This window comes from Leuresthes tenuis, unplaced genomic scaffold (assembly GCF_036924035.1).
Source record: "Leuresthes tenuis unplaced genomic scaffold, fLeuTen1.0.hap1 SCAF_15, whole genome shotgun sequence".
Taxonomy (NCBI): Eukaryota; Metazoa; Chordata; class Actinopteri; order Atheriniformes; family Atherinopsidae; genus Leuresthes; species Leuresthes tenuis.
Genome location: NW_027325369.1, coordinates 17,487,847 through 17,513,498, shown reverse-complemented (window position 1 = coordinate 17,513,498; position 25,652 = coordinate 17,487,847). Strand labels below are relative to the sequence as shown.

Below are 25,652 nucleotides of genomic sequence, written 5' to 3'. Positions count from 1 at the left end.
TCTAAGTCCAGTTTACAGCCTGCTCAGTGTCTGATGTGACCAAACAGCTGATTTCATACTTTATAACCTCATGACAGATGATGACTGTTAGTAAAGTAAAAAACATTGTTATTTGAATCTTTTCTTTCATTTGATGAAATGCTGGAGACAATCTTTTTTACAGATTTTCTTCTCTTGGATGAAATAATCCATCACTGATTTTCAGTTTGTGTTTTTGTTGTTGATGATACAAAAATACTGGTGGAAAACGTTAAATGTTCATTTAGTATATTATACTGAGATAACTGACTTAGAGTATTTGGTTCATATTTGTTGTTCATGTGTGAGAAGAAAATTAAAGAAAATGTTAATTTTTAAAGATTTGTTCGAAGTCTAATATTGATAATTATATGGGTTTTCATTAAAGATTGAATTAAACAGTAAATCTTGTTTAACCTCCACTGCTACCATAATCTGTAAAGACCTACATCAGACTGTCTTTACTTTTATATTAGGACAATTTGTCAAAAAATTGTTGAAATATATACACCAACAAATGCAGTGTTTGGTGAGGTTACTGTGAGCTCTGTGTTCAGTGGTCTGTGTCAGAGTCTCTTCTTCTCCAGCAGCTGCAGTCAGTTCCTGCTGTAACAGCTCAGTGTGTCTGCAGTCTGACTGAAGGAGGTTTTTGTACGACTACAAATCACTGTGTGAACGGCAAGGAACCATCTATGATGTGGAGACTCTGACAGTAGTAAACCGCTGCATCTTCAGCCTGAACTCCACTGATGGTCAAAGTGAAGTCAGAGCTGCTTCCACTGCCACTAAACCGAGCTGGTGTTCCTGACTCAAGGTTATTCACATATGTTATGAGGAGCTTTGGAGGCTGTCCAGGTTTCTGCTGATACCAGAACATACCCTCATCACCATCATCATATACATAAACAGCCTGGCTGGTCGTACACTTCAGAGTGACAGTGGATCCTGGAGTAAATGTCACTACTGGAGGCTGAGTCACAGTCACCTGACCGCTGCATCCTGCAGACAAAATCAAATCATTCATTTATCAGCAGAAAGAAATGAGAGAAAAGGCAGCACATCATGATGGAAATGTTGCTGAGTGAATGAACCTGTAAAACAGCAGCAGGCCAGCGTCCAGATGAGGATGGTGATGAGAGTCATGGTGGTTGTGCTTTCTGCTGTGTTGACTGACAGATCTGAGTCCTGCAGTGTTGAACTCACAGGACTATAAACCTTCTCAGTTCACTGGAGGATCAGCTGATGATGCAAAGCCTCCTCTCTATGGAAATCATTTCTCTGTTCTCAATACACTGAAGACAACTGAAATGAGAAGAAACACTGTTTGGATTAAAAGCATTTCTCCTTTATATGGCCTGGATGAGGATATATCAGAATATAACAAATATTTTCAGGATTTGGATTAAAATCACGTCTCTTTCGCTGGTATTTATAAAATCTTCTTTTCTTGTCTTTCGATTCATTCATATTATTGAAATATAAAACTGCCAAAAGCAATTTTTTTTACACATAAATTATAATATGTGTGGAAAATATTGTTTTGCAGCTTTTCTCAATAATTTTGGTAGAATATCAGTTCAAATTTAGTTCAAACATAAATGTATCACAAGAGAAAAAATGACTTTTATTTCTCACTGCTAACGTGTTAAAATAACATGATAAAAATCATATTAAATCATGAAGCAATTTTAAGCCTCCTGAGTAGAAAAACATTCTCTCTTGAATAATATATAAATTGTGAAGTTTTAATGTGGAAAAAGGTGATTTTTCAGAGGATAGATGTTTGTTCAGAGAGCAGGAGGTTTTTGTACAGCCACTTAATGAGTTTGTATCACTGTGGTGGACTTTTGGTGGAGGAACCAAACTCATCGTTGACTGTAAGTACCAGAAATGATTTCTTTGTTCAAAATGTAGTTTGTACAAAATTATTTTAAATATTGTCTGAAATGTTGTTGAGTTTGTTGCTTTTAAGTTTTGTGAGTTAATAAACAAAGCTGATCTCAGCATCTGAGAAGAAGCTTTGCAGAGATCAACATCCTTTCAGGGATGTAGAAGCTTTCATTTATAGACTGAAGAAAACATTTCATTTTGTATCTAGTTAAAATGTTTTTGAGTAACAGTAAATGATTGAAATTGTAAACTTTGCTTTCTAATAATAACATTTTCATTTAATCAGTTTTTTTAGCGTCTGTCAATTTGAAATAATTATTTAAATAATTAATTCATTAATAATCAATAATTTACTGACAGTTTACTTTCATAACAATGTTTTATTTCTACATGGCAAACTGTCACATCATAACATGAAATTATGAAACGTATCTTATGAATGTGTAAATATCTCTAATGACCATGGTTTAGTTATATTTTCCTTTTCCCATTCTGTTCACTATCATTTATCTTCATGTTTGAAACTAATTTCTGTTAAACATAAATAGATGTTATCATTGAGTGCAGATCAGCTTTGTGTTCACGGTTCATTCATTTCAGTTTAAAGGAAGTGAAAGAGACAGATGACAAAGTCTGAACTGTGTTCACATGAGTGTTTCAGCTCTGTCAGTTTAAACTTCAGAAAATCATCACAGGGACGAGTTATTGACTGTCACACATTATGAGACACTGATGAAGATGTCATCAGTAATCACTGTTCATGAAAAATAAAGTATCTTTAATCTTCTTCTGTCTTTTCTGCCTTCTCTCCTGCAGTGGGTATAAAGCGACCCACCCTGACCGTCCTCCCCACCTCCAAAGAGGAGGGGCAGCAGAGCGGTGTCACTCTGGTGTGTCTGTCCAACGGGGGCTTCCCCTCAACCTGGACGCTGGGCTGGAAGGTGGGGGGCAGCAGCGTGTCCTCAGGGGTGTCAAACAGCCTGGAAATCCCAGGAGGGGACGGCCATTACAGCTGGAGCAGCACCCTGAGCCTCTCTGCAGACCAGTGGAGGAAGGCGGGCTCAGTGAGCTGTGAGGCCAGTCTGAGTGGACAGAGCCCCGTCACTCAAACCCTGGAGCCTGACCGCTGCTCAGAGTAGAGCTTCAGCAGCACTTCCTGTCCGGAAATGATGCTGCTGCTTTGATGGAGATCTGGATGAAGCTACAGATCTCCTCTGATCTCGTACCTCTGCAGATTAATGCTTCTTTTCATGTTTTTTGAAGCTTTATGTAACTGATCGTACTCATGTTCTGCTTTATATCATAATAAAATACACCAAAATCAACTAATCAAAGTGTGGTTTATATTGATTAAGTACTTTTCAAATTAAATTGGAAATTTTTGATTCATGCACAGTGAAACAAACTTAAATCTTTCATCACACTTTCTTCCAGCATACAGTGACGCACAGATTAATCACATGTGTCAGTTTACCATATAGACATAAATATGTTTACATTCTGAATACATCACGTTCATCATCTTTATCAATAGATTTATGTTTTGTAAATCATATGATTGCCTTCATTAATACTCCTCCAACAGCAAACGTTTTATACTAATGAATGTAAAAATAAAAGAAAACATGGAAATATTGTTCAGGATCGTTTTCTTATACTTTCTTAAACTTATTCTAACAACAACCCTGTTACTGACCAAACTTCTCACCCTGACTCAGAAAAGCCATCATGACAAACAGAGTTATCAGAAACATCATCGTGGTTCAGTTTTCTGTGCGCGGGAATGAAAACAGCTCAGAATCTCTGCAACAGAAGAACTTCAACTCTTTGGTGCAGCGATGCATAAAAATCATGCAAAATACTTCTGAGAAGTTAAGCACACACCTGTTTTATGGGAACAAAAAACAACAGAAGTGAGATAGAAAGAAAGATCTTCATGTCTCGGGACTCATTCTGGTGTTGACTCAAGTTTCTTGAGGAATAAAGTGTTTTTTTATGCTTGTGAACATTTGATTAAAGCTCAAAGGTTATCTGGTTTCTGATAAACTATATAACCACCCAAAGTAATCTGATATTTTCCTGATTTAAGATTTCTTTGTGGTTTGAGTTCATATTTGGGTCCATTGTGTGATCCATATTTGGTTCCATGTTTGTGATACTGACCAAATGTTTGTAGGTCAGGTAGACAGACAACTTAATGAAGCTTTAAACCAGATTAAAGTCACTGGTTTGAACTCTTAACTAAAGTTATTGATTACAATACAACACAACAACCCAAATGCATTCATGAAAGAAAGAGTCTGAATGAATATCTGCAAACATACAAAGAAAGATTAATTCTGTCAGAGAGAAGAAAGAAAACTGAAAGATTTTGAATCATGTCATATTTTCCTGCCTTTGCTTCTGTTTGTTAAAGAGCTTTTTTCTGCAGGTAAATGGTCGACAATTTTAAAAAGCCCAAAAATCCAAGAGAGAGTCATGTTCTCACAGAGAAGACACTGCTACTAAACTGTTACTAAACACCTCATTTATAGTTCAGATTGTTCTTCCTTCACCTGTTTGCATCACTATTAAACACAGTTTTATAGAAAATGCCTCGCAGTTAGTTTGATACACTTCAGGAATGAGCCACTGCTGCACACTTAGTGCTTCAATAACCAGAACAGATAAACCTTGACAGTCAAATTTGACCTATTCTCTGTTTTATTATAACCATAACTGGTAAGCTGCTGAACATCAGACATCACTTTCTCTTAAATACCACGGTTGATTGTATGACGACACCACTCACTGTTTTCAACCAATCAGCTGACAGATCAGAGCAGACTGATCGGGTTGGGAAGGGTGCATTGAAGAGTCAGGGGTTAAACTGATGGGTTCAGAAAAAAGTGGACAAAGAGTGGATCAGATTTGTTAATCTGAGCCCATTTCTTAAATAAACCAGTTGTTTAGCTTTAAAGAGCAGCAACCTGCAAAAACCAGTATTGTTTTGATTTGAAATTTACCTCCTTACAAACATTTTTTCTCAAGGACCTCCAGAATGCCCCAGAGTGCCAGAGTTCTAATTTATTCACTCAGGTCTCACTGTGACATCACACAGAACACCTTCATGTGGAACCTGCAGAACCTGCAGCTGGCAGACACACACCGGTTTGCTTGAGAAAGAACACACATGTTGCTGACTCATATGTGAAACTTCACTAATTCTTCAGACTGAGAGGCTGTTGGCTTCAGAAAAAGCATGCACCCATGCTGTGCTGCAGAGACTGGGACTCTCCACCCAGCAGGAACTCCGCAGACCTCTGCAAAACAGGTCTCCTGTTGGATGCTTACTGTAATAATGATAAGCTTTAGGTTTGACCATAACTCGGGTATATTAACCATAGCACCGAAGATGCAAGAAGACACATACTGAACCAGTCTTAACATAGTGATAAATCTACATCCCATTTCCTTAGCTCATGCCCCATAAACTTAATAAACTGACTTTCTAAACAGCAGATGTAACAGGGGTATGTTATTACCAACATTTCGCAGATAAAATCCAATGACAGCCATATGAAGGTGAAAAATCATGACATTATGAACCTCATAAACACCCTGCTGAGACAAATAACATAAAAGTCAATCACAAATAATCAATCTGAAATTGAGACCATAACAAAGTAAATGTATTTTAATCATAAACTCAAACATCTGACTGTTAGCTCATCACACATGCTGAATTAATCTGAGCAACATGCTACTGACAAATGAACTCAATCTCTGTACTTCGGATTTGGTTTACTAACACGACCTGAGCGTGTCTTGCACAGATTTTCAGTTGTGTTCAAAGGCTGCTTAGCTACAGGTATTTCATCCTGGTTTCATCCAGTTCTGTGTCCATTGTTTCAAAGCTTTGTCCAGTATCGTTGTCTTTTGATCCAAATCCACTATTCAGGTGGTCAGTGTCACTGAGGTTAAGCTGTGCTGGAGCAGGCTCAGATACAGGCAAGATGTGTCGACGATTCCTCCTGTACAGCTTTCCTTCCGTGTGAAAGAGGTAGGACCTGGGCTCCTTGCAAATCTCCTTCAACACGCTTGTTTGGTTGTAGCCTTGTGGGGTTTGTAGCCTGACAGTCTGTCCTTCCATCAAAAGTTGAAGTGGTCGGCTTAATCTGTCATAGCATGACTATTGCGACAGTCTCTTGTTAGTAAGCTGTGCTTTGACTTCCTGTGGCTTAAACACATGTGGATCAAGCAGCTTCCTGGTGACTGGAAGAGTGCTACGTGTCTGCCTGGACATTAGTCTTTGTGCAGGAGAACCGAGCTTAGCATCACGTGGCACGTTTCTGAGATTTAGGAGATTGAGAAAAACATCAGTTCCATCTCTGTGGGATTTCTCCATGAGAAGTTTGGCACTGCGAACAGCTCTCTATCAGCTAACCAATTAGATTGGGGATATTCTGGGCTGCTGGTAACATGAGTGAAGTCCCATTGTGTGGCAAAATCTTTAAAGCGCTGGCTTGTGAAATGTCTACCATTGTCTGATAGGAGAGTGCGTGGTGCGCCATGAACTGAAAAATGTCTCTTAACTTTTGTGATAACTGTAGCAGAGGTTGCATCACGAAGCTGGTCAATCTCATATCAGCCTGAATATGAGTCCACTAGCACTAAGTACTGCTGACTGTGCCATTCAAAGATGTCTGTTGCCACAATAGACCAAGGCAGGTCTGGAACCGGATGCAGCTGGAGTGGTTCTTTCTGTTGGTGTGGTTTTGTGCTGTTACACACCGAACATGACTCAGTCTCTTTGTTTATGTTGTCTGTCATAGTAGGCCAAAAAACTATGCCTCTCGCTCTCCGTCTAGTAGCTTAAGCACCAGGATGTCCTCTGTGCATGATGCTGATGTACTCCTTCTGTAGTGACACAGGAACGACTGCCTTATGGCCTTTCATGATGACTCCAGCTTTGATAGTAAGCTCATCTCTGGAGGGAAAGTAAGGATGAATGGCATGAGGAAGATTGCGTTGTTTCCTCGGCCATTCATGTCTGATGATCGTGCCGAGAGTCTGGAGAGTTATGTCATCTACTGTGTGTCTCTTTAACTCTTCAAGGCGAGAAGAGGATATGTAGCTGACTGTCATCACAGCAAAGTTGTGCTCCTCATCAGGTTGTTGAACTGTGGACCTTCTAGGAGCTTGAGACAGAGTGTTAGTCAGGTGCATTTCTGTTCCGCACTTGTACACAAGAGTGATGCTGTACTTTTGAAGTCTTAACATAATCTGCTGCAGTCTTGCTGGTGCTGCATGGATAGGCTTTTTCAGTATGGTGACCAGAGGCTGGTGGTCTGTTTCAATGGTCACTGGCTCTACGTATATGTAATCATTGAATTTTGAACATGCAAAAACCACCGCCAACAGTTCTTTTTCAGTTTGTGCATACCTGGTTTCTGTGTCTGTTAGTGTGCGTGAAGCATAGGCTACAGGCCTGTCTCCCTGCAAACATGCTGCACCAAGTCCGTACTGAGAAGCATCACAGGTAAGTGTCAGAGGCTTGCTGACATCATAGTAGGACGAGACTGGTGGGCAGAACATGTGTTTCTTTAGTGCTTCAAAAGCATTTTGCTGCTGTTCATGCCAAGTCCATTCAGTGTCTTTGTGTGTCAGTTGTCGTAGTGGAGCTGTCAGCTGACTGAAGTTTGGGATGAATTGTCCCACATAGTTCACCATCCCCAGAAACTTTTGCAAGGCTGTGACATCTGGTACTGGTATTTCACTGATTGTTTAAGTTTTGGTTGGGGCTGCTTTGACGCCTTCACTTGTGAAAACATGGCCTACGTAGCTGACCTGGTTCAGCCGGAATCTGCATTTGAGAGGATTAAGCCTCAGGTTTACCTCTCTGGCACGGTTCAGCACTTTCTCATGTTAGTAACATGTTCTTCCACATTTTTACCTCCAACGATTATGTCGTCGACTATGATGGCACAGGGATAACCATCAAAGATCTGTTCTATTGAGCGCTGGAACACTTCGCTTGCAGAGTTAAGTCCAAATGGCATTCTCAGAAATCTGAAACGACCATAAGCAGTGCTAAAAGTGGTCAGCATTGAAGATTTGTGGTCGAGCGAAATCTGCCAGAAAGAGTTTTTTGCATCTAGAACAGAAAACACAGTTGCATTTGACATGCATGTGGCCACCTCTTCCACGGTACGCATAGGGCGATGTGGTCTCTTTAAGGCTGTGTTCAGATCCCTGGGATTGATGCATTTTCCTGTTTGTCTTTTTTGTTGGTGGCAACCATAGATGACACCCAGTCGTTTGGTTCTGAGACAGGAGTGATGACACCAAGTTCCAGCATCCTGTCCAACTCAACCTTAACTCTGTCCTTCATAGCTACAGGAATACGATGTGCAGGACGAATAACAGATCTCACATGGATCAAGTGTCATGGAATAGGTTACAGGTTGCTTTCCAAGTTCATCTGTGAAGAGATCACTGTACTCTGTCTGAATCTGATGAGACAAATCATCATCGGCAGGGCTTTGTTGGTGTACATCTTTGCTGAATTAGACAAGTCCCATCAGTCTGCATGCATGCAGCCCTAACAGTGGCAGAACATCTTCTTTAACAATGTAGAATGGCAATGTGTATGGCTGTCCTTTCAAGTGGCACTGCAACTTTACCATACCCAAAGTTTTAATTTTGCTTCCACCATACGCAACAAGGTTTGTAGATTAAATGCATTTACTTGCTTTGTGAGCTTCAGGTGCTGAAGGTTCAGGTGGCAAAACATTACACTTAGCACCTGTGTCTACCTTCATTTCAACTGTAGTGTCATTAACTTGCACAGAGACAAAAGCCTCGCCATTTTTATCCATTTGTGCATCAGTTGATTTAACAGTCATTACTGTGACACCATCAACATAAAAAGTGTCATCTGCACTATCAGCCTGGTCAGATTCTAGCTGATGAATGGCCCTTCTTGATCTTTGCCTGCTGTATATTTGTTGCTGTTGGTTGTTGGACATTTGGCAACATTTTTTGAAGTGGTTCCATTTTTTACAGGCATGACACTGTTTACAGGCATTACAAGCTGGGCATTTGTCTTTCTTGGTTGCATGGCCACCTCCACAGTTGTAACAGTAAACAATATTCTGTGTGTTTGTGTAAGACTGGCTTTTTATTTTCATTTCTTGCATAGGTTTCATCATAAACCTTGGCTGGACTGCATCCACATTTGTAGCCGATTGCTATGGTGAGGCTAGTGTTTTGTTATGCATTTCAGTCACCTCGTGAATCTGACAGATAGATATAGCCTTAACTAATGTTAAATCACTGTCTCTCAGTAACATTTTTCTCAGATGATCATTGTTAATACCACAGACAAGTCGATCTCTGATAAGTTCCTCGAGGAGCTCTCCAAAGTTACAACTTTTTGCTTTAATCCTTAAATGACTGACATATGATTCAATTGCCTCACAAGCTTTCTGATTACGTGTGTTGAACTTATATCTTTCCATGGTCACATTAGTCTGAGGTTTGCATATCCCCTGAAATTTCCTCTTCAGGCATTCAAGATCCTCTACTGAAAGATTTTGGTAGCTCTGGTATCAACGTCATATTTTATAAACTGTGACAACGCCACTCATGCTCAGACTACAGCAGCGACCTGCCAAAAACAGTATTGTTTTGATTTGAAATTTACCTCCTTACATAAAATGTCTCTACAGGACCTCCAGAATACCCCACAGTGGTAGAGTTCTAATATATTCACTCAGGTCTCACTGTGACATCACACAGAACACCTTCATGTGGAACCTGCGGAACCTGCAGCTGGCAGACACACACCAGTTTGGTTCTGAAAGAACACACATGTTGCTGACTCATATGTGAAACTTCTCTAATTCTTCAGACTGAGAGGCTTTTGGCTTTAGAAAAAGCATGCACCCATGCTGTGCTGCAGAGACTGGGACTCTACACCCAGCAGGAACTCCTCCCTTCACCTCAGCACCTCATCAGCTGCACTGAGACGCAGGCCTGCATCATTTCTCCAAGGATGGAGGATCAGAGCTGTCTCAGTTGTACCTCCTTCAAATGTGAGAAATGAACAAACATAGTGGATCCAGAGACAGCAGAGCAGTCCTGATTCTGATGATGAGGAAATGGAGGAGCTTCATCCCAGCAGAGACTACAGTCCATTAGTATCCCTCTGCTCTGAGGACATCCTCAGCTCTGTGAACATTCACAGTCCCAGTGAGCTGAGAGCCATCTAATCAATAGCCCTGGTGAGATGTCAACTCCTCCCATATACATCAATCCAACTCTTCCCCCTCCACCTTCAGCTCCACAACCCACAAGGAGAGTGTCCCGCTTTCCTGTGGTGATGGTGACCGACAGTGGAGCAGGTCAGTCCTTCTACAGACAAACTGATCAAAACTGTCTTCATTTAAACACTGACACAATGCTTAAATTTACGTATGTGTGACATTAATCTTCCAATCACAGGCAAATTTATTATCCTGACAAATGCTTCATAAATAACTCTGAGTAACACAAGACTTTTACTAGAAATAAAATTGATCCAAATGTGTGTCTTAATCTGAACAGTGACAGAAGCAGCTGCTGGATTCCAACTCCAGATGGCAAAACACCAGCTGGAGGCGATCCAAGCTGAACCAAAAGTGCTTCAGCACAGCTTAGTCCCCCATTTGCCACAACCTCCACAACCAAATTTCATCTGGAAAACTAATGATTCCACTGCGCATTCAGGTAAATGTTGTGTCTCATACTGGGAGTTAATGTGAACACAAAAGGAAAACAGACTGCAGAGTAATTTCATATAAACTAACCAATGTATTAATCACAGTCTGTATTTTGTGACTGAGGTTACTGGCAGTTTACAGAAACTGGTGATGTGGTTCCGGGGAAGTTATTGTTCATTTCTGCTCCATTGCTTTTTTGATGGAGATGAAGCTGCAGATCTCCTCTGTTCTCATATCTCTGCAAACTGGTGAATTTTTTTATTTTTCTGCTGCTTTCTGCTTCACTTTATAAAAATCCTCTCAAGTTCAAATCAACTCAAGTTAAATAACTTTTGTTAATTAAGCATCTTTGTATTCTATTTGAAATGTGTTTGATAAAGACATGATCCATTCACACATATTTTAAACATCCACTGAGGTCTCTTTGTCCATTTACCGCACAGGTAAAAATTTAGTATAAAATATAGTTTGTAACATATTTATCTTTTCATATTTGTATGTTTTTTTTTTATATCTGACTACTGCAGAGAAGGGTTTTCATGTGCAGGATATACTTTTGAATACTTTCCAACAACACCTCTGTTCTGATATTACAGGATTTATCTACTTAAGTTAAAGCTTTATGTCTGTTTATTCGAACTGATTGTGTTTGTGTTTGATGACTCTTGTGTTCACTGGACCAGTTTTCCTCATCACAGTCTCTTCACCAACACTCTGCAGCTGCAGCCTTCAGACAAACTGAAGGAGGTTTTTGTACGGCTCTAAATCACTGTGTGAACGAGTCATCGCTATGATAGCCCAGACAGTAATAATCTCCAGCATCTTCAGCCTGAAATCCATTGATGGTTAAAGTGTAGTGAGAACCAGATCTACTGCCTCTGAATCTAGATGGAGTTCCTGAGAACAGAGTTGATGCTTTGTATATCAGAAGTTTGGGAGGCTGTCCAGGTTTCTGAAGGTACCAACTGAGATCAGCACCAATATCTGAACTCCCTGTGGCGCTGATGCTCACAGTCCCTCCAACACTGGCAGACTTGGATTTATCAGCCTGAGTCAGAAAGTTGTTGGCAAACGACTCTGAAATGAAAAAGAAAAAAGATTCTGAAAATCAGCAGACTGTGGTAATAAATTAAAGATGCCTAAAACTATAATCTGAGGAAGATGTCAAAGCACGTCACGGTCTAACAGGAAACCAGAACAACTAATAATTTAAGACTGGTAGAAAATGTTAAAACCTTCTCACCCTGACTCAGAAAACCCAACATCACAATCAGAGTTATTGGAAACATCATCCTGATGGAGGTTTCAGTTTGAGAGCCCAGGAACAGTTCAGACTCTCTGTGACAGAGGAACTTAAACTCTGAGGAGCAGTGATGCATTCAAATCATGCAAAATAGTTTAAAGGATGCAAAATCACACCTGTTTTAGAGAAACAGAAAAAAAACTGGTGAACTGAGGTGGGAGGCAGGCCAGTCTGATAAGAAAACCATCAGTTTTGTCCACATTTCAGAAACATAATGCAGAAACTATGAGATGCTTTCATTTATTACATCTTCTTTTGTTTTGAATGGAAGAATCAAGGCGACATGATGCAAACCTGTAAAGATGTATTTCTTCATGTTTCACCCTAACCGTGTGTTTTTATCTTTGATCATAACCATATTTATATTGCAGTAATATCTAAACTTAACCAGGAATGTTTTATGTCTGACCCTAACCAAACACGACTGACGGTGAAGTTCAAACTTCTAAAGTTGTTGGACAATATCAGATCAGATGGGACTTGAACTTGGTTCTCTTGAGTGACAGTCTGTGGTGGAACTCTGCTGTTCACCTCCTCCTGCCTCCTCATGAGTGTGTATGAACATTTAATAGTTGTGTAATATCACATCAGTGACAGTTTCAAAATGTAGTTATGTTAAATGGACTGTACTTATACAGTGTTTTTCTCGGCTGGTTGACCACACAAAGCATCACATTTTCCCATTAACACACATTCATCCAGCACTTCTTACAGTTTTTCATTTCTATATTTTATTTCTTGTTAAAGTCTCACTTTTATCTTCTTATATGTCTTTTTCCTCATTAACAGGTTCATGCAGTATCCTGCTCACAAAATGTGACATCAGCTGATAATAATTTAGATTAAATCTGAATGATCTTCTTGTAACTCACTGTGTTTACATCCTTATTCAAGTGTTTCTTAAGATATCAGAATAAAAAGCATAATGTTGGCTGCATAAAGAAATATGAACTCATCTAAGTCCAGTTTACAGCCTGCTCAGTGTCTGATGTGACCAAACAGCTGATTTCATACTTTATAATCTCATGACAGGTGATGACTGTTAGTAAAGTAAAAAACATCGTTATTTGAATCTCTTCTTTCATTTGATGAAATGCTGGAGACAATCTTTTTTACAGATTTTCTTCTCTTGGATGAAAATAATCCATCACTGATTTTCAGTTTGTGTTTTTGTTGTTAATGATACAAAAATACTGGTGGAAAATGTTAAATGTTTATTTAAGTTATTACTGAGATAACTGACTTACAGTATTTGGCTCATATTTGTTGTTCATATGTGAGAAGAAAATTCAAGAAAATATTAATCTAATGTGTATATTGATTTGGGTTTTGATTAAAGATTGATGAAATATATATGGCAACATATGTAGTGCTTGGTGAGGTTACTGTGAGCTCTGTGTTCAGTGGTCTGTGTCAGAGTCTCTCCTTCTCCAGCAGCTGCAGTCAGTTCCTGCTGTAACAGATCAGTGTGTCTGCAGTCTGACTGAAGGAGGTTTTTGTACGACTACAAATCACTGTGTGAACACATCAGCATAATTTATTTCATGGTAACTCTGACAGTAGTAAACTGCTGCATCTTCAGCCTGAACTCCACTGATGGTCAAAGTGAAGTCAGAGCTGCTTCCACTGCCACTAAACCGAGCTGGTGTTCCTGACTCAAGGTTATTCACAAATGTTATGAGGAGCTTTGGAGGCTGTCCAGGTTTCTGCTGATACCAGAACATACACTCATCACCAGCATCATAAACAGCCTGGCTGGTCGTACACTTCAAAGTGACAGTGGATCCTGGAGTAAATGTCACTACTGGAGGCTGAGTCACAGTCACCTGACCGCTGCATCCTGCAGACAAAATCAAATCATTCATTTATCAGCAGAAAGAAATGAGAGAAAAGGCAGCACATCATGATGGAAATGTTGCTGAGTGAATGAACCTGTAAAACAGCAGCAGGCCAGCGTCCAGATGAGGATGGTGATGAGAGTCATGGTGGTTGTGCTTTCTGCTGTGTTGACTGACAGATCTGAGTCCTGCAGTGTTGAACTCACAGGACTATAAACCTTCTCAGTTCACTGGAGGATCAGCTGATGATGCAAAGCCTCCTCTCTATGGAAATCATTTGTCTGTTCTCAACACACTGAAGACAACTGAAATGAGAAGAAACACTGTTTGGATTTAAAGCATTTCTCCCATATTTGGCCTGGATGAGGATATATCAGAATTAGAAACAAATATTTTCAGCATTTGGATTAAAATCACGTCTGTTTCGCCGGTATTTACAAAATCTTTGTTTCTTCTCTTAAGATTAATTAATATTATTGAAATATAAAACAGCCAAAAGCTATTTTTTTTTACATATCAATTATAATATGTGTGGAAAATATTGCAGCTTTTCTCAATAATTTTAGTAGAATATCAGTTCAAATTTAGTTCAAACATAAAAATATTACAAGAGAAAATGTGACTTTTCTTTCTCACTGCTAACGTGTTACAATAACATGATAAAAATTATCTTAAATCATGAAGCAATCTTAAGCCTCCTGAGTAGAAAAACATTCTCTATTGAATAATATATAAAGTGTGAAGTTTTAATGTGGAAAAAGGTGATTTTTCAGAGGATAGATGTTTGTTCAGAGAGCAGGAGGTTTTTGTACAGCCACTTAATGAGTTTGTATCACTGTGGTTGACTTTTGGTGGAGGAACCAAACTCATCGTTGACTGTAAGTACCAGAAATGTTTTCTTTCTTTAACATGTAGTTTGTACAAAATCATTTTAAATATTGCCTGAAATGTTGTTGAGTTCGTTGCTTTTAAGTTTAAACAAAGTTTAAACAAAGCTGATCTCAACATCTGAGAAGAGGCTTTGCAGAGATCAACATCCTTTCAGGGATGTAGAAGCTTTCATTTATAGACTGAAGAAAACATTTCATTTTGTATCTACTTAAAATGTTTTTGAGTAACAGTAAATGATTGAAATTGTAAACTTTGCTTCATATAATAACATTTTCATTTAATCAGTTTGTTTAGCGTCTGTAAATTTTAAATAATTATTTAAATCATTAATTAATTAATAATCTTGTATAATGTACTTATAGTATATGTTCATAACAATGTTTTATTTCTACATGGCAAACTGTCACATCATAACATGAAATTATTAAATGTATCTTATGAATGTGTAAATATCTCTAATAACCATGGTTTAGTTATATTTTACTTTTTCCATTCTGTTCACTATCATTTATCTTCATGTTTGAAACTAATTTCCGTTAAACATAAATAGATGTTATCATTGAGTGCAGATCAGCTTTGTGTTCACGGTTCATTCATTTCAGTTTAAAGGAAGTGAAAGAGACAGATGACCAAGTCTGAACTGTGTTCACATGAGTGTTTCAGCTCTGTCAGTTTAAACTTCAGAAAATCATCACAGGGACCGTTATTGACTGTCACACATTATGAGACACTGATGAAGATGTCATCAGTAATCATTGTTCATGAAAAATAAAGTAACTTTAATCTTCTTCTGTCTTTTCTGCCTTCTCTCCTGCAGTGGGTATAAAGCGACCCACCCTGACCGTCCTCCCCACCTCCAAAGAGGAGGGGCAGCAGAGCGGTGTCACTCTGGTGTGTCTGTCTAACGGGGGCTTCCCCTCAACCTGGACGCTGGGCTGGAAGGTGGGGGCCAGCAGCGTGTCCTCAGGGGTGTCAAACAGCCTGGAAATCCCAGGAGGGGACGGCCATTACAGCTGGAGCAGCACCCTGAGCCTCTCTGCAGACCAGTGGAGGAAGGCGGGCTCAGTGAGCTGTGAGGCCAGTCTGAGTGGACAGAGCCCCGTCACTCAAACCCTGGAGCCTGACCGCTGCTCAGAGTAGAGCTTCAGCAGCACTTCCTGTCCGGAAATGATGCTGCTGCTTTGATGGAGATCTGGATGAAGCTACAGATCTCCTCTGATCTCGTACCTATTCAGATTAATGCTTCTTTTCATGTTTTTTGGAGCTTTATGTAACTGATCGTACTCATGTTCTGCTTTATATCATAATAAAATACACCAAAATCAACTAATCAAAGTGTGGTTTATATTGATTAAGTGCTTTTTAAATAAATTTTGCAATTTCTGATTCATGCACAGTGAAACAAACTTAAATCTTGTATCACACAGATGTAAAAATAAAAGAAAACATGGAAATATTGTTCAGGATCGTTTTCTTATACTTTATTAAACTTATTTTAACAACAACCCTGTTACTGACCAAACTTCTCACCCTGACTCAGAAAAGCCATCATGACAAACAGAGTTATCAGAAACATCATCGTGGTTCAGTTTTCTGTGCGCGGGAATGAAAACAGCTCAGAATCTCTGCAACAGAAGAACTTCAACTCTTTGGTGCAGCGATGCATAAAAATCATGCAAAATACTTCTGAGAAGTTAAGCACACACCTGTTTTATGGGACCAAAAAACAACAGAAGTGAGATAGAAAGAAAGATCTTCATGTCTCGGGACTCATTCTGGTGTTGACTCAAGTTTCTTGAGGAATAAAGTGTTTTTTTCTGCTTGTAAATATTTGACTAAAGCTCAAAAGTTATCTGGTTTCTGATAAACTATATAACCACCCAAAGTACGCTGATATTTTCCTGATTTAAGATTTATTTGTGGTTTGAATTCATATTTGGGTCCATCGTGTGATCCACATCGAGGTATTACATTTAGATTAATGGGAAGAGGCTTCTGTTAAATGTGCACTGAAGCTTCATATCTGATGTTATTGTGTGGAAAAACAGGGTTGGAAACAATAAGCTCACAGTAATTTTCTTCTGCTTATGTTGGTGATGTTTGTGATACTGACCAAATGTTTGTAGGTCAGGAAAATTTTAAAAAGCCCAAAAATCCAAGAGAGAGTCATGTTTTCACACAGAAGACACTGCTACTAAACTGTTACTAAACACCTCATTTATAGTTCATATTGTTCTTCCTTCACCTGTTTACATCACTATTAAACACAGTTTTATAGGAAACGCCTCGCAGTTAGTTTAATACACTTCAGGAATGAGCCACTGCCGCACACTTAGTGCTGCAATAACCAGAACAGATAAACCTTGACATTCAAACTTGAGCTATTCTCTGTTTTATTATAACCATAACTGGTAACCTGCTGAACATCAGACTTCCCTTTGCACTCAATCACCACGGTTGATTATAATCATAACCTGAACGTTTTTGCCAATAATTATCTCCATAAAAAGAAAAGACTGTTTCAGTAGTACATAAGAAACAATATCAGGTTGAACAATTACATTTCACCATCAGAACATCAGAGAAACTAAAGTAAAGGAAACATCACATTTTCTCACATTTTCATTGCTTTTCTTGGTTTTGGTTGTTGCTCTGGTATGTTTCTGTAATGCTACTGAAAGATTTTTAGCAGCTCTGGTATCAACGTCAGATTTTATATACTGTGACGACGCCACTCACACTGTTTTCAACCAATCAGCTGACAGATCAGAGCAGACTGAGCAGGTTGGGAAGGGTGCATTGAAGAGTCAGGGGTTAAACTGATGGGTTCAGAAAGAAGTGGACAAAGAGTGGATCAGATTTGTAAATCTGAACCAATTTATGAAATAAACCAGGTTTTTTTTTTAGCTTCACACAGCAGCAGCCTGCAAACAACAGTATTGATTTGAAATTTACCTCCTTACATAAAATGTTTCTCGAGGACCTCCAGAATGCCCCAGAGTTCTAATTTATTCAATCAGGTCTCACTGTGACATCACACAGAACACCTTCATGTGGAACCTGCAGAACCTGCAGCTGGCAGACACACACCAGTTTGCTTGAGAAAGAACACACATGTTGCTGACTCATATGTGAAACTTCTCTAATTCTTCAGACTGAGAGGCTGTTGGCTTCAGAAAAAGCATGCACCCATGCTGTGCTGCAGAGACTGGGACTCTCCACCCAGCAGGAACTCCACAATACACAGGCCTGCATCATTTCTCCAACGATAGAGGTTCAGAGCTGTCTCCGTTTTTCCTGCTTTGAATGTGACAAATGAACAAACTTTGCTTTTACATTAATTTTGTTCTCCATCCTGGTCATAGACAGGATACTGAACATAGATCTAATTTAAATTTTGAGTGAGTTCACTGTCTGCTGGAATCAAACTTAAGAACAACCTCATGAAAGGTTAGAACTGAGTAATGTTTATTTTTGGTTTCTGGTTGATATGCTGACGACAAATATTGATGTTTTATTGTTTTTATGAAAAGCAATTTTTTTTCATTAATACCTTCAGTGAGTGAACAGGAAAGCTGAGCAAAGATAAAGATGATGATGCATTTGGTGCTTGGTGAGGTTACTGTGAGCTCTGTGTTCAGTGGTCTGTGTCAGAGTCTCTTGTTCTCCAGCAGCTGCAGTCAGTTCCTGCTGTAACAGCTCAGTGTGTCTGCAGTCTGACTGAAGGAGGTTTTTGTACGACTACAAATCACTGTGTGAACACGGGGCCATCGTGTAAACTCTGACAGTAGTAAACTGCTTCATCATCGGCCTTCACTCCGTTTATTTTTAGAGTGAATTCAGGCTCAGATCCACTGCTGCTGAAATGACTCGGAGCAGATTTACGGCTGCTGATTTTATAAAACAGCAGTTTGGGAGGCTGTCCGGGTTTCTGCAGGTACCAACTGAGATCATCATCAACTCCTGAACTGGCTGTACAGCTCAGAGAGACCGTGTCCCCCAAAGCAGCAGACTTTGATTCAGGAGACTGAGTCACAGATGGACTGCCACCTGATCCTGAAAATTAGGAAAATTAAAAACATGTTTTTACAACCAAACTATTTTACACTTGAGGTTTTGATACATTTTAGCAGAGATGGAGTCATAATGGAAACAAAGTACTTCTCACCTTGAAGTTGGAGCAGCAGCAGCGTGATCAACAGTGGAGTCAGAAACATCGTCACTCAGATTAATCTCACTGTCAGACTGTAGAGACGTTTCTCTGTGCTTCACTTTAAACTGGTTTAGGAGCAGTGATGCACAGCAGTCATTCAAAACACAAGCAACACATTCAAACAAATACCTGTGTTTGTGTGAGGAGGGAAAATGTTTGTCATATGCAAAATGAAATAATCTGTCAGCTCAGTCACATCAGTGAAGAGACCAAAGCTTTTTACTGAGTCAGTTTTTTTTTTCATTTAGTTTTTTAAATAAAATCATTTGTTACTGCTCATACTTGGTGAAAACTTGAACTGTTTCACACTGTTAAGTAGTTTGATTTCAGTCACATAAGTTTATTACATGAGAATTTATCTCTGCTGCTTTATGTTAATCAGTGATGATGATGATGATGATGATGATGATGATGATGATGATGATGATGATGATGATGATGATGATGATGATGATGATGATGATGATGATCTGATGAGTTTTCATCTGAATGGAACAAGATTGACTCCAGAACTCACAGTCCTTTAGCAGGATGATTTTATATTGTTGTTGTTGTGATATCACCCTGTTAATTACAAAAGTTTGGCCAGAGTTTTATTTTCATTATTCTTGGATGTAAACAATAAAACGGGACAGAAAGAATGTCAACGTGAAACATGGAATGAGGCAAAACTGGATAAATTGATTGTCAATAAAAATATGTAGTTTTTAGAATTCTGGGAAAATCTTCACTGAGTTAAAACAACAGAAACGGTTTTGAGCATATCTTCCAACATCCCTGTGAAAGAGAATCTTGGATCATCATCTGGACACAGATCAACATGGAAAGATGATCATTTCTTTGTTGGGTTACTTTCATGTCAAATTTGACTGTAACTTATTAAATGATCCTGCTGACAAGAAGACGAAGAAACTTGGTATAAGTAAAAATTTGAAATTGTCATTATTGATGTGTGTTTTGTGCTTGGTGAGGTTACTGTGAGCTCTGTGTTCAGTGGTCTGTGTCAGAGTCTCTTGTTCTCCAGCAGCTGCAGTCAGTTCCTGCTGTAACAGCTCAGTGTGTCTGCAGTCTGACTGAAGGAGGTTTTTGTACGACTACAAATCACTGTGTGAACAGCAAGGAACCATCTATGTTGTGGAAACTCTGACAGTAGTAAACTGCTGCATCTTCAGCCTGAACTCCACTGATGGTCAAAGTGAAGTCAGAGCTGCTTCCACTGCCACTAAACCGAGCTGGTGTTCCTGAATGTCTGATGCTGCCTCTTCTAATTAAAAGAGTTGGAGTCTGTCCAGATTTCTGCTGATACCAGTGCATACATGGATAACTATAACATGTTCCAACAGCAGGGTTGATTGTACACTTCAGAGTGACAGTGGATCCTGGAGTAAATGTCACTACTGGAGGCTGAGTCACAGTCACCTGACCGCTGCATCCTGCAGACAAAATCAAATCATTCATTTATCAGCAGAAAGAAATGAGAGAAAAGGCAGCACATCATGATGGAGATGTTGCTGAGTGAATGAACCTGTAAAACAGCAGCAGGCCAGCGTCCAGATGAGGATGGTGATGAGAGTCATGGTGGTTGTGCTTTCTGCTGTGTTGACTGACAGATCTGAGTCCTGCAGTGTTGAACTCACAGGACTATAAACCTTCTCAGTTCACTGGAGGATCAGCTGATGATGCAAAGCCTCCTCTCTATGGAAATCATTTGTCTGTTCTCAACACACTGAAGACAACTGAAATGAGAAGAACAACTCTTTGGATTAAAAGCATTTTTCCTTTTTTGGCCTGAATGAGGATATATCAGAATTAGAAACAAATATTTTCAGCATTTGGATTAAAATCACGTCTGTTTCGCTGGTATTTACAAAATCTTTGTTTGTTCTCTTTAGATTAATTCATATCATTGAAATATAAAACAGCCAAAAGCAATTTTTTTTACATATCAATTATAATATATGCGAAAAATATTGTTTTGCAGCTTTTCTCAATAATTTTAGTAGAATATTTGAAATTTAGATCAAACATAAATGTATCACAAGAGAAAATGTCACTTTTCTTTCTCAATGCTAACGTGTTACAATAACATGATAAAAATTATTTTATATCATGAAAAAAATTTTAAGCCTCCTGAGTAGAAAAACATTCTCTATTGAATAATATATAAAGTGTGAAGTTTTAATGTGGAAAAAGGTGATTTTTCAGAGGATAGATGTTTGTTCAGAGAGCAGGAGGTTTTTGTACAGCCACTTAATGAGTTTGTATCACTGTGGTGGACTTTTGGTGGAGGAACCAAACTCATCGTTGACTGTAAGTACCAGAAATGTTTTCTTTGTTTAACATGTAGTTTGTACAAAATTATTTTAAATATTGTCTGAAATGTTGTTGAGTTCGTTGCTTTTAAGTTTAAGTTTTGTGAGTTATTAAACAAAGCTGATCTCAGCATCTGAGAAGAGGCTTTGCAGAGATCAACATCCTTTCAGGAATGTAGAAGCTTTCATTTATAGACTGAAGGAAACTTTTCATTTTGTATCTAGTTAAAATGTTTTTGAGTAACAGTAAATGATTTAAATTGTAAACTTTGCTTTCTAATAATAACATTTTCATTTAATCTGTTCTTTAGCATTTGTCAATTTTAAATAATTATAATGATGTATTCATTAATAATCAATTAATTTACTCATAGTATGTGTTCATAAAAATGTTTTATTTCTATATGGCAAACTGTCACATCATAACATGAAATTATTGAAATGTATCTTATGTATGTGTAAATATCTCTAATAACCATGGTTTAGTTATATTTCCCATTTCCCATTCTTTTCACTATCATTTATCTTCATGTTTGAAAGTAATTTCTGTTAAACATAAATAGATGTTATCATTGAGTGCAGATCAGCTTTGTGTTCACGGTTCATTCATTTCAGTTTAAAGGAAGTGAAAGAGACAGATGACAAAGTCTGAACTGTGTTCACATGAGTGTTTCAGCTCTGTCAGTTTAAACTTCAGAAAATCATCACAGGGACGAGTTATTGACTGTCACACATTATGAGACACTGATGAAGATGTCATCAGTAATCATTGTTTATGAAAAATAAAGTAACTTTAATCTTCTTCTGTCTTTTCTGCCTTCTCTCCTGCAGTGGGTATAAAGCGACCCACCCTGACCGTCCTCCCCACCTCCAAAGAGGAGGGGCAGCAGAGCGGTGTCACTCTGGTGTGTCTGTCCAACGGGGGCTTCCCCTCAACCTGGACGCTGGGCTGGAAGGTGGGGGGCAGCAGCGTGTCCTCAGGGGTGTCAAACAGCCTGGAAATCCCAGGAGGGGACGGCCATTACAGCTGGAGCAGCACCCTGAGCCTCTCTGCAGACCAGTGGAGGAAGGCGGGCTCAGTGAGCTGTGAGGCCAGTCTGAGTGGACAGAGCCCCGTCACTCAAACCCTGGAGCCTGACCGCTGCTCAGAGTAGAGCTTCAGCAGCACTTCCTGTCCGGAAATGATGCTGCTGCTTTGATGGAGATCTGGACGAAGCTACAGATCTCCTCTGATCTCGTACCTCTTCAGATTAATGCTTCTTTTCGTGTTTTTTGGAGCTTTATGTAACTGATCGTACTCATGCTCTGCTTTATATCATAATAAAATACACCAAAATCAACTAATCAAAGTGTGGTTTATATTGATTAAGTGCTTTTTAAATAAATTTTGCAATTTCTGATTCATGCACAGTGAAACAAACTTAAAACTTTAAACACACAGATGTAAAAATAAAAGAAAACATGGAAATATTGTTCAGGATCGTTTTCTTATACTTTATTAAACTTATTCTAAAAACAACCCTGTTACTGACCAAACTTCTCACCCTGACTCAGAAAAGCCATCATGACAAACAGAGTTATCAGAAACATCATCGTGGTTCAGTTTTCTGTGCGCGGGAATGAAAACAGCTCAGAATCTCTGCAACAGAAGAACTTCAACTCTTTGGTGCAGCGATGCATAAAAATCATGCAAAATACTTCCGAGAAGTTAAGCACACACCTGTTTTATGGGACCAAAAAAAAAACAGAAGTGAGATAGAAAGAAAGATCTTCATGTCTTGGTACTCATTCTGGTGTTGTTTCAAGTTTCTTGAGGAAAAAAGTGTTTTTTTCTGCTTGTAAACATTTGACTAAAGTTAAAAAGTTATCTGGTTTCTGATAAACTATATAACCACCCAAAGTACTCTGATATTTTCCTGATTTAAGATTTCTTTGTGGTTTGAATTCATATTTGGGTCCATTGTGTGATCCATATTTGGTTCCATGTTTGTGATACTGACCAAATGTTTGTAGGTCAGGTAGACAGACAACTTAATGAAGCTTTAAACCAGATTAAAGTCACTGGTTTGAACTCATAACTGAAGTTATTGGTTACAATACAACACAACAACCCAAATGCATTCATGAAAGAAAGAGTCTGAATGAATATCTGCAAACATACAAAGAAAGATTAATTATGTCAGAGAGAAGAAATGAAACTGAAATATTTTGAATCATGTCATATTTTCCTGCCTTTGCTTCTGTTTGTTAAAGAGCTTTATTCTGCAGGTCAATGGTCGACAATTTTAAAAAGCCCAAAAATCCTAGAGAGAGTCATGTTCTCACAGAGAAGACACTGCTACTAAACTGTTACTAAACACCTCATTTATAGTTCAGTTTGTTCTTCCTTCACCTGTTTGCATCACTATTAAACACAGTTTTATAGAAAATGCCTCGCAGTTAGTTTGATACACTTCAGGAATGAGCCACTGCTGCACACTTAGTGCTGCAATAACCAGAATAGATAAACCTTGACAGTCAAATTTGAGCTATTCTCTGTTTTATTATAACCATAACTGGTAACCTGCTGAACATCAGACTTCACTTTCTCTTAAATACCACGGTTGATTGTATGACGACACCACTCACTGTTTTCAACCAATCAGCTGACAGATCAGAGCAGACTGATCGGGTTGGGAAGGGTGCATTGAAGAGTCAGGGGTTAAACTGATGGGTTCAGAAAAAAGTGGACAAAGAGTGGATCAGATTTGTTAATCTGAGCCCATTTCTTAAATAAACCAGTTGTTTAGCTTTAAAGAGCAGCAACCTGCAAAAACCAGTATTGTTTTGATTTGAAATTTACCTCCTTACAAACATTTTTTCTCAAGGACCTCCAGAATGCCCCAGAGTGCCAGAGTTCTAATTTATTCACTCAGGTCTCACTGTGACATCACACAGAACACCTTCATGTGGAACCTGCAGAACCTGAAGCTGGAAGACACACACCAGTTTGCTTGAGAAAGAACACACATGTTGCTGACTCATATGTGAAACTTCTTTAATTCTTCAGACTGAGAGGCTGTTGGCTTCAGAAAAAGCATGCACCCATGCTATCCTGCAGAGACTGGGACTCTCCACCCAGCAGGAACTCCGCAGACCTCCGCAAAACAGGTCTCCTGTTGGATGCTTACTGTAATAATGATAAGCTTTAGGTTTGACCATAACTCGGGTATATTAACCATAGCACCGAAGATGCAAGAAGACACATATTGTTGGAGCGAATACAATAAACCGGACTACACACCACCAGAGTATGCGCATGTGCGGCTTTAACTGACTATAAATACGATGGCTATAATAGCTCAAACTGAACCAGTCTTAACATAGTGATAAATCTACATCCCATTTCCTTAGCTCATGCCCCATAAACTTAATAAACTGACTTTCTAAACAGCAGATGTAACAGGGGTATGTTATTACCAACATTTCGCAGATAAAATCCAATGACAGCCATATGAAGGTGAAAAATCATGACATTATGAAACTCATAAACACCCTGCTGAGACAAACAACATAAAGGTCAATCACAAATAATCAACCTGAAATTGAGACCATAACAAAGTAAATGTATTTTAATCATAAACTCAAACATCTGACTGTTAGCTCATCACACATGCTGAATTAATCTGAGCAACATGCTACTGACAAATGAACTCAGTCTCTGTACTTCGGATTTGGTTTACTAACACGACCTGAGCGTGTCTTGCACAGATTTTCAGTTGTGTTCAAAGGCTGCTTAGCTACAGGTATTTCATCCTGGTTTCATCCAGTTCTGTGTCCATTGTTTCAAAGCTTTGTCCAGTATCGTTGTCTTTTGATCCAAATCCACTATTCAGGTGGTCAGTGTCACTGAGGTTAAGCTGTGCTGGAGCAGGCTCAGATACAGGCAAGATGTGTCGACGATTCCTCCTGTACAGCTTTCCTTCCGTGTGAAAGAGGTAGGACCTGGGCTCCTTGCAAATCTCCTTCACCACGCCTGTTTGGTTGTAGCCTTGTGGGGTTTGTAGCCTGACAGTCTGTCCTTCCATCAAAGGTTGAAGTGGTCGGCTTAATCTGTCATAGCATGACTTTTGCAACAGTCTCTTGTTAGTAAGCTGTGCCTTGACTTCCTGTGGCTTAAACACATGTGGTTCAAGCAGCTTCCTGGTGACTGGAAGAGTGCTACATGTCTGCCTGGACATTAGTCTTTGTGTAGGAGAACCGAGCTTGGCATCACGTGGCACGTTTCTGAGATTTAGGAGATTGAGAAAAAACATCAGTTCCATCTCTGTGGGATTTCTCCATGAGAAGTTTGGCTCTGCGAACAGCTCTCTATCAGCTAACCAATTAGATTGGGGATATTCTGGGCTGCTGGTAACATGAGTGAAGTCCCATTGTGTGGCAAAATCTTAAAAGCGCTGGCTT

General features: G+C 39.0%; 5 gene segments (V, D, J or C); 3 read left to right on the top strand and 2 right to left on the bottom strand.

Moving 5' to 3' along the window:
- Positions 1-682: 682 nt before the first annotated feature.
- On the bottom strand, positions 683-1,161 carry LOC140269808 (Ig kappa chain V-III region PC 4050-like). The segment is given in 2 exon segments: positions 683-1,017; positions 1,110-1,161. Coding segments are annotated over 2 exon segments (387 nt in total).
- Positions 1,160-3,218, top strand: LOC140269807 (immunoglobulin lambda constant 1-like). The segment is given in 3 exon segments: positions 1,160-1,200; positions 1,762-1,895; positions 2,725-3,218. Coding segments are annotated over 3 exon segments (498 nt in total).
- Positions 3,219-14,471: 11,253 nt separating this feature from the next.
- On the top strand, positions 14,472-16,010 carry LOC140269806 (immunoglobulin lambda constant 1-like). The segment is given in 3 exon segments: positions 14,472-14,476; positions 14,538-14,671; positions 15,502-16,010. Coding segments are annotated over 3 exon segments (462 nt in total).
- Positions 16,011-18,432: 2,422 nt separating this feature from the next.
- LOC140269805 (Ig kappa chain V region K16-167-like) lies at positions 18,433-18,901 on the bottom strand. The segment is given in 2 exon segments: positions 18,433-18,740; positions 18,853-18,901. Coding segments are annotated over 2 exon segments (357 nt in total).
- Positions 18,902-20,963: 2,062 nt separating this feature from the next.
- On the top strand, positions 20,964-22,438 carry LOC140269804 (immunoglobulin lambda constant 1-like). The segment is given in 3 exon segments: positions 20,964-20,971; positions 21,074-21,207; positions 22,041-22,438. Coding segments are annotated over 3 exon segments (465 nt in total).
- Positions 22,439-25,652: the final 3,214 nt, after the last annotated feature.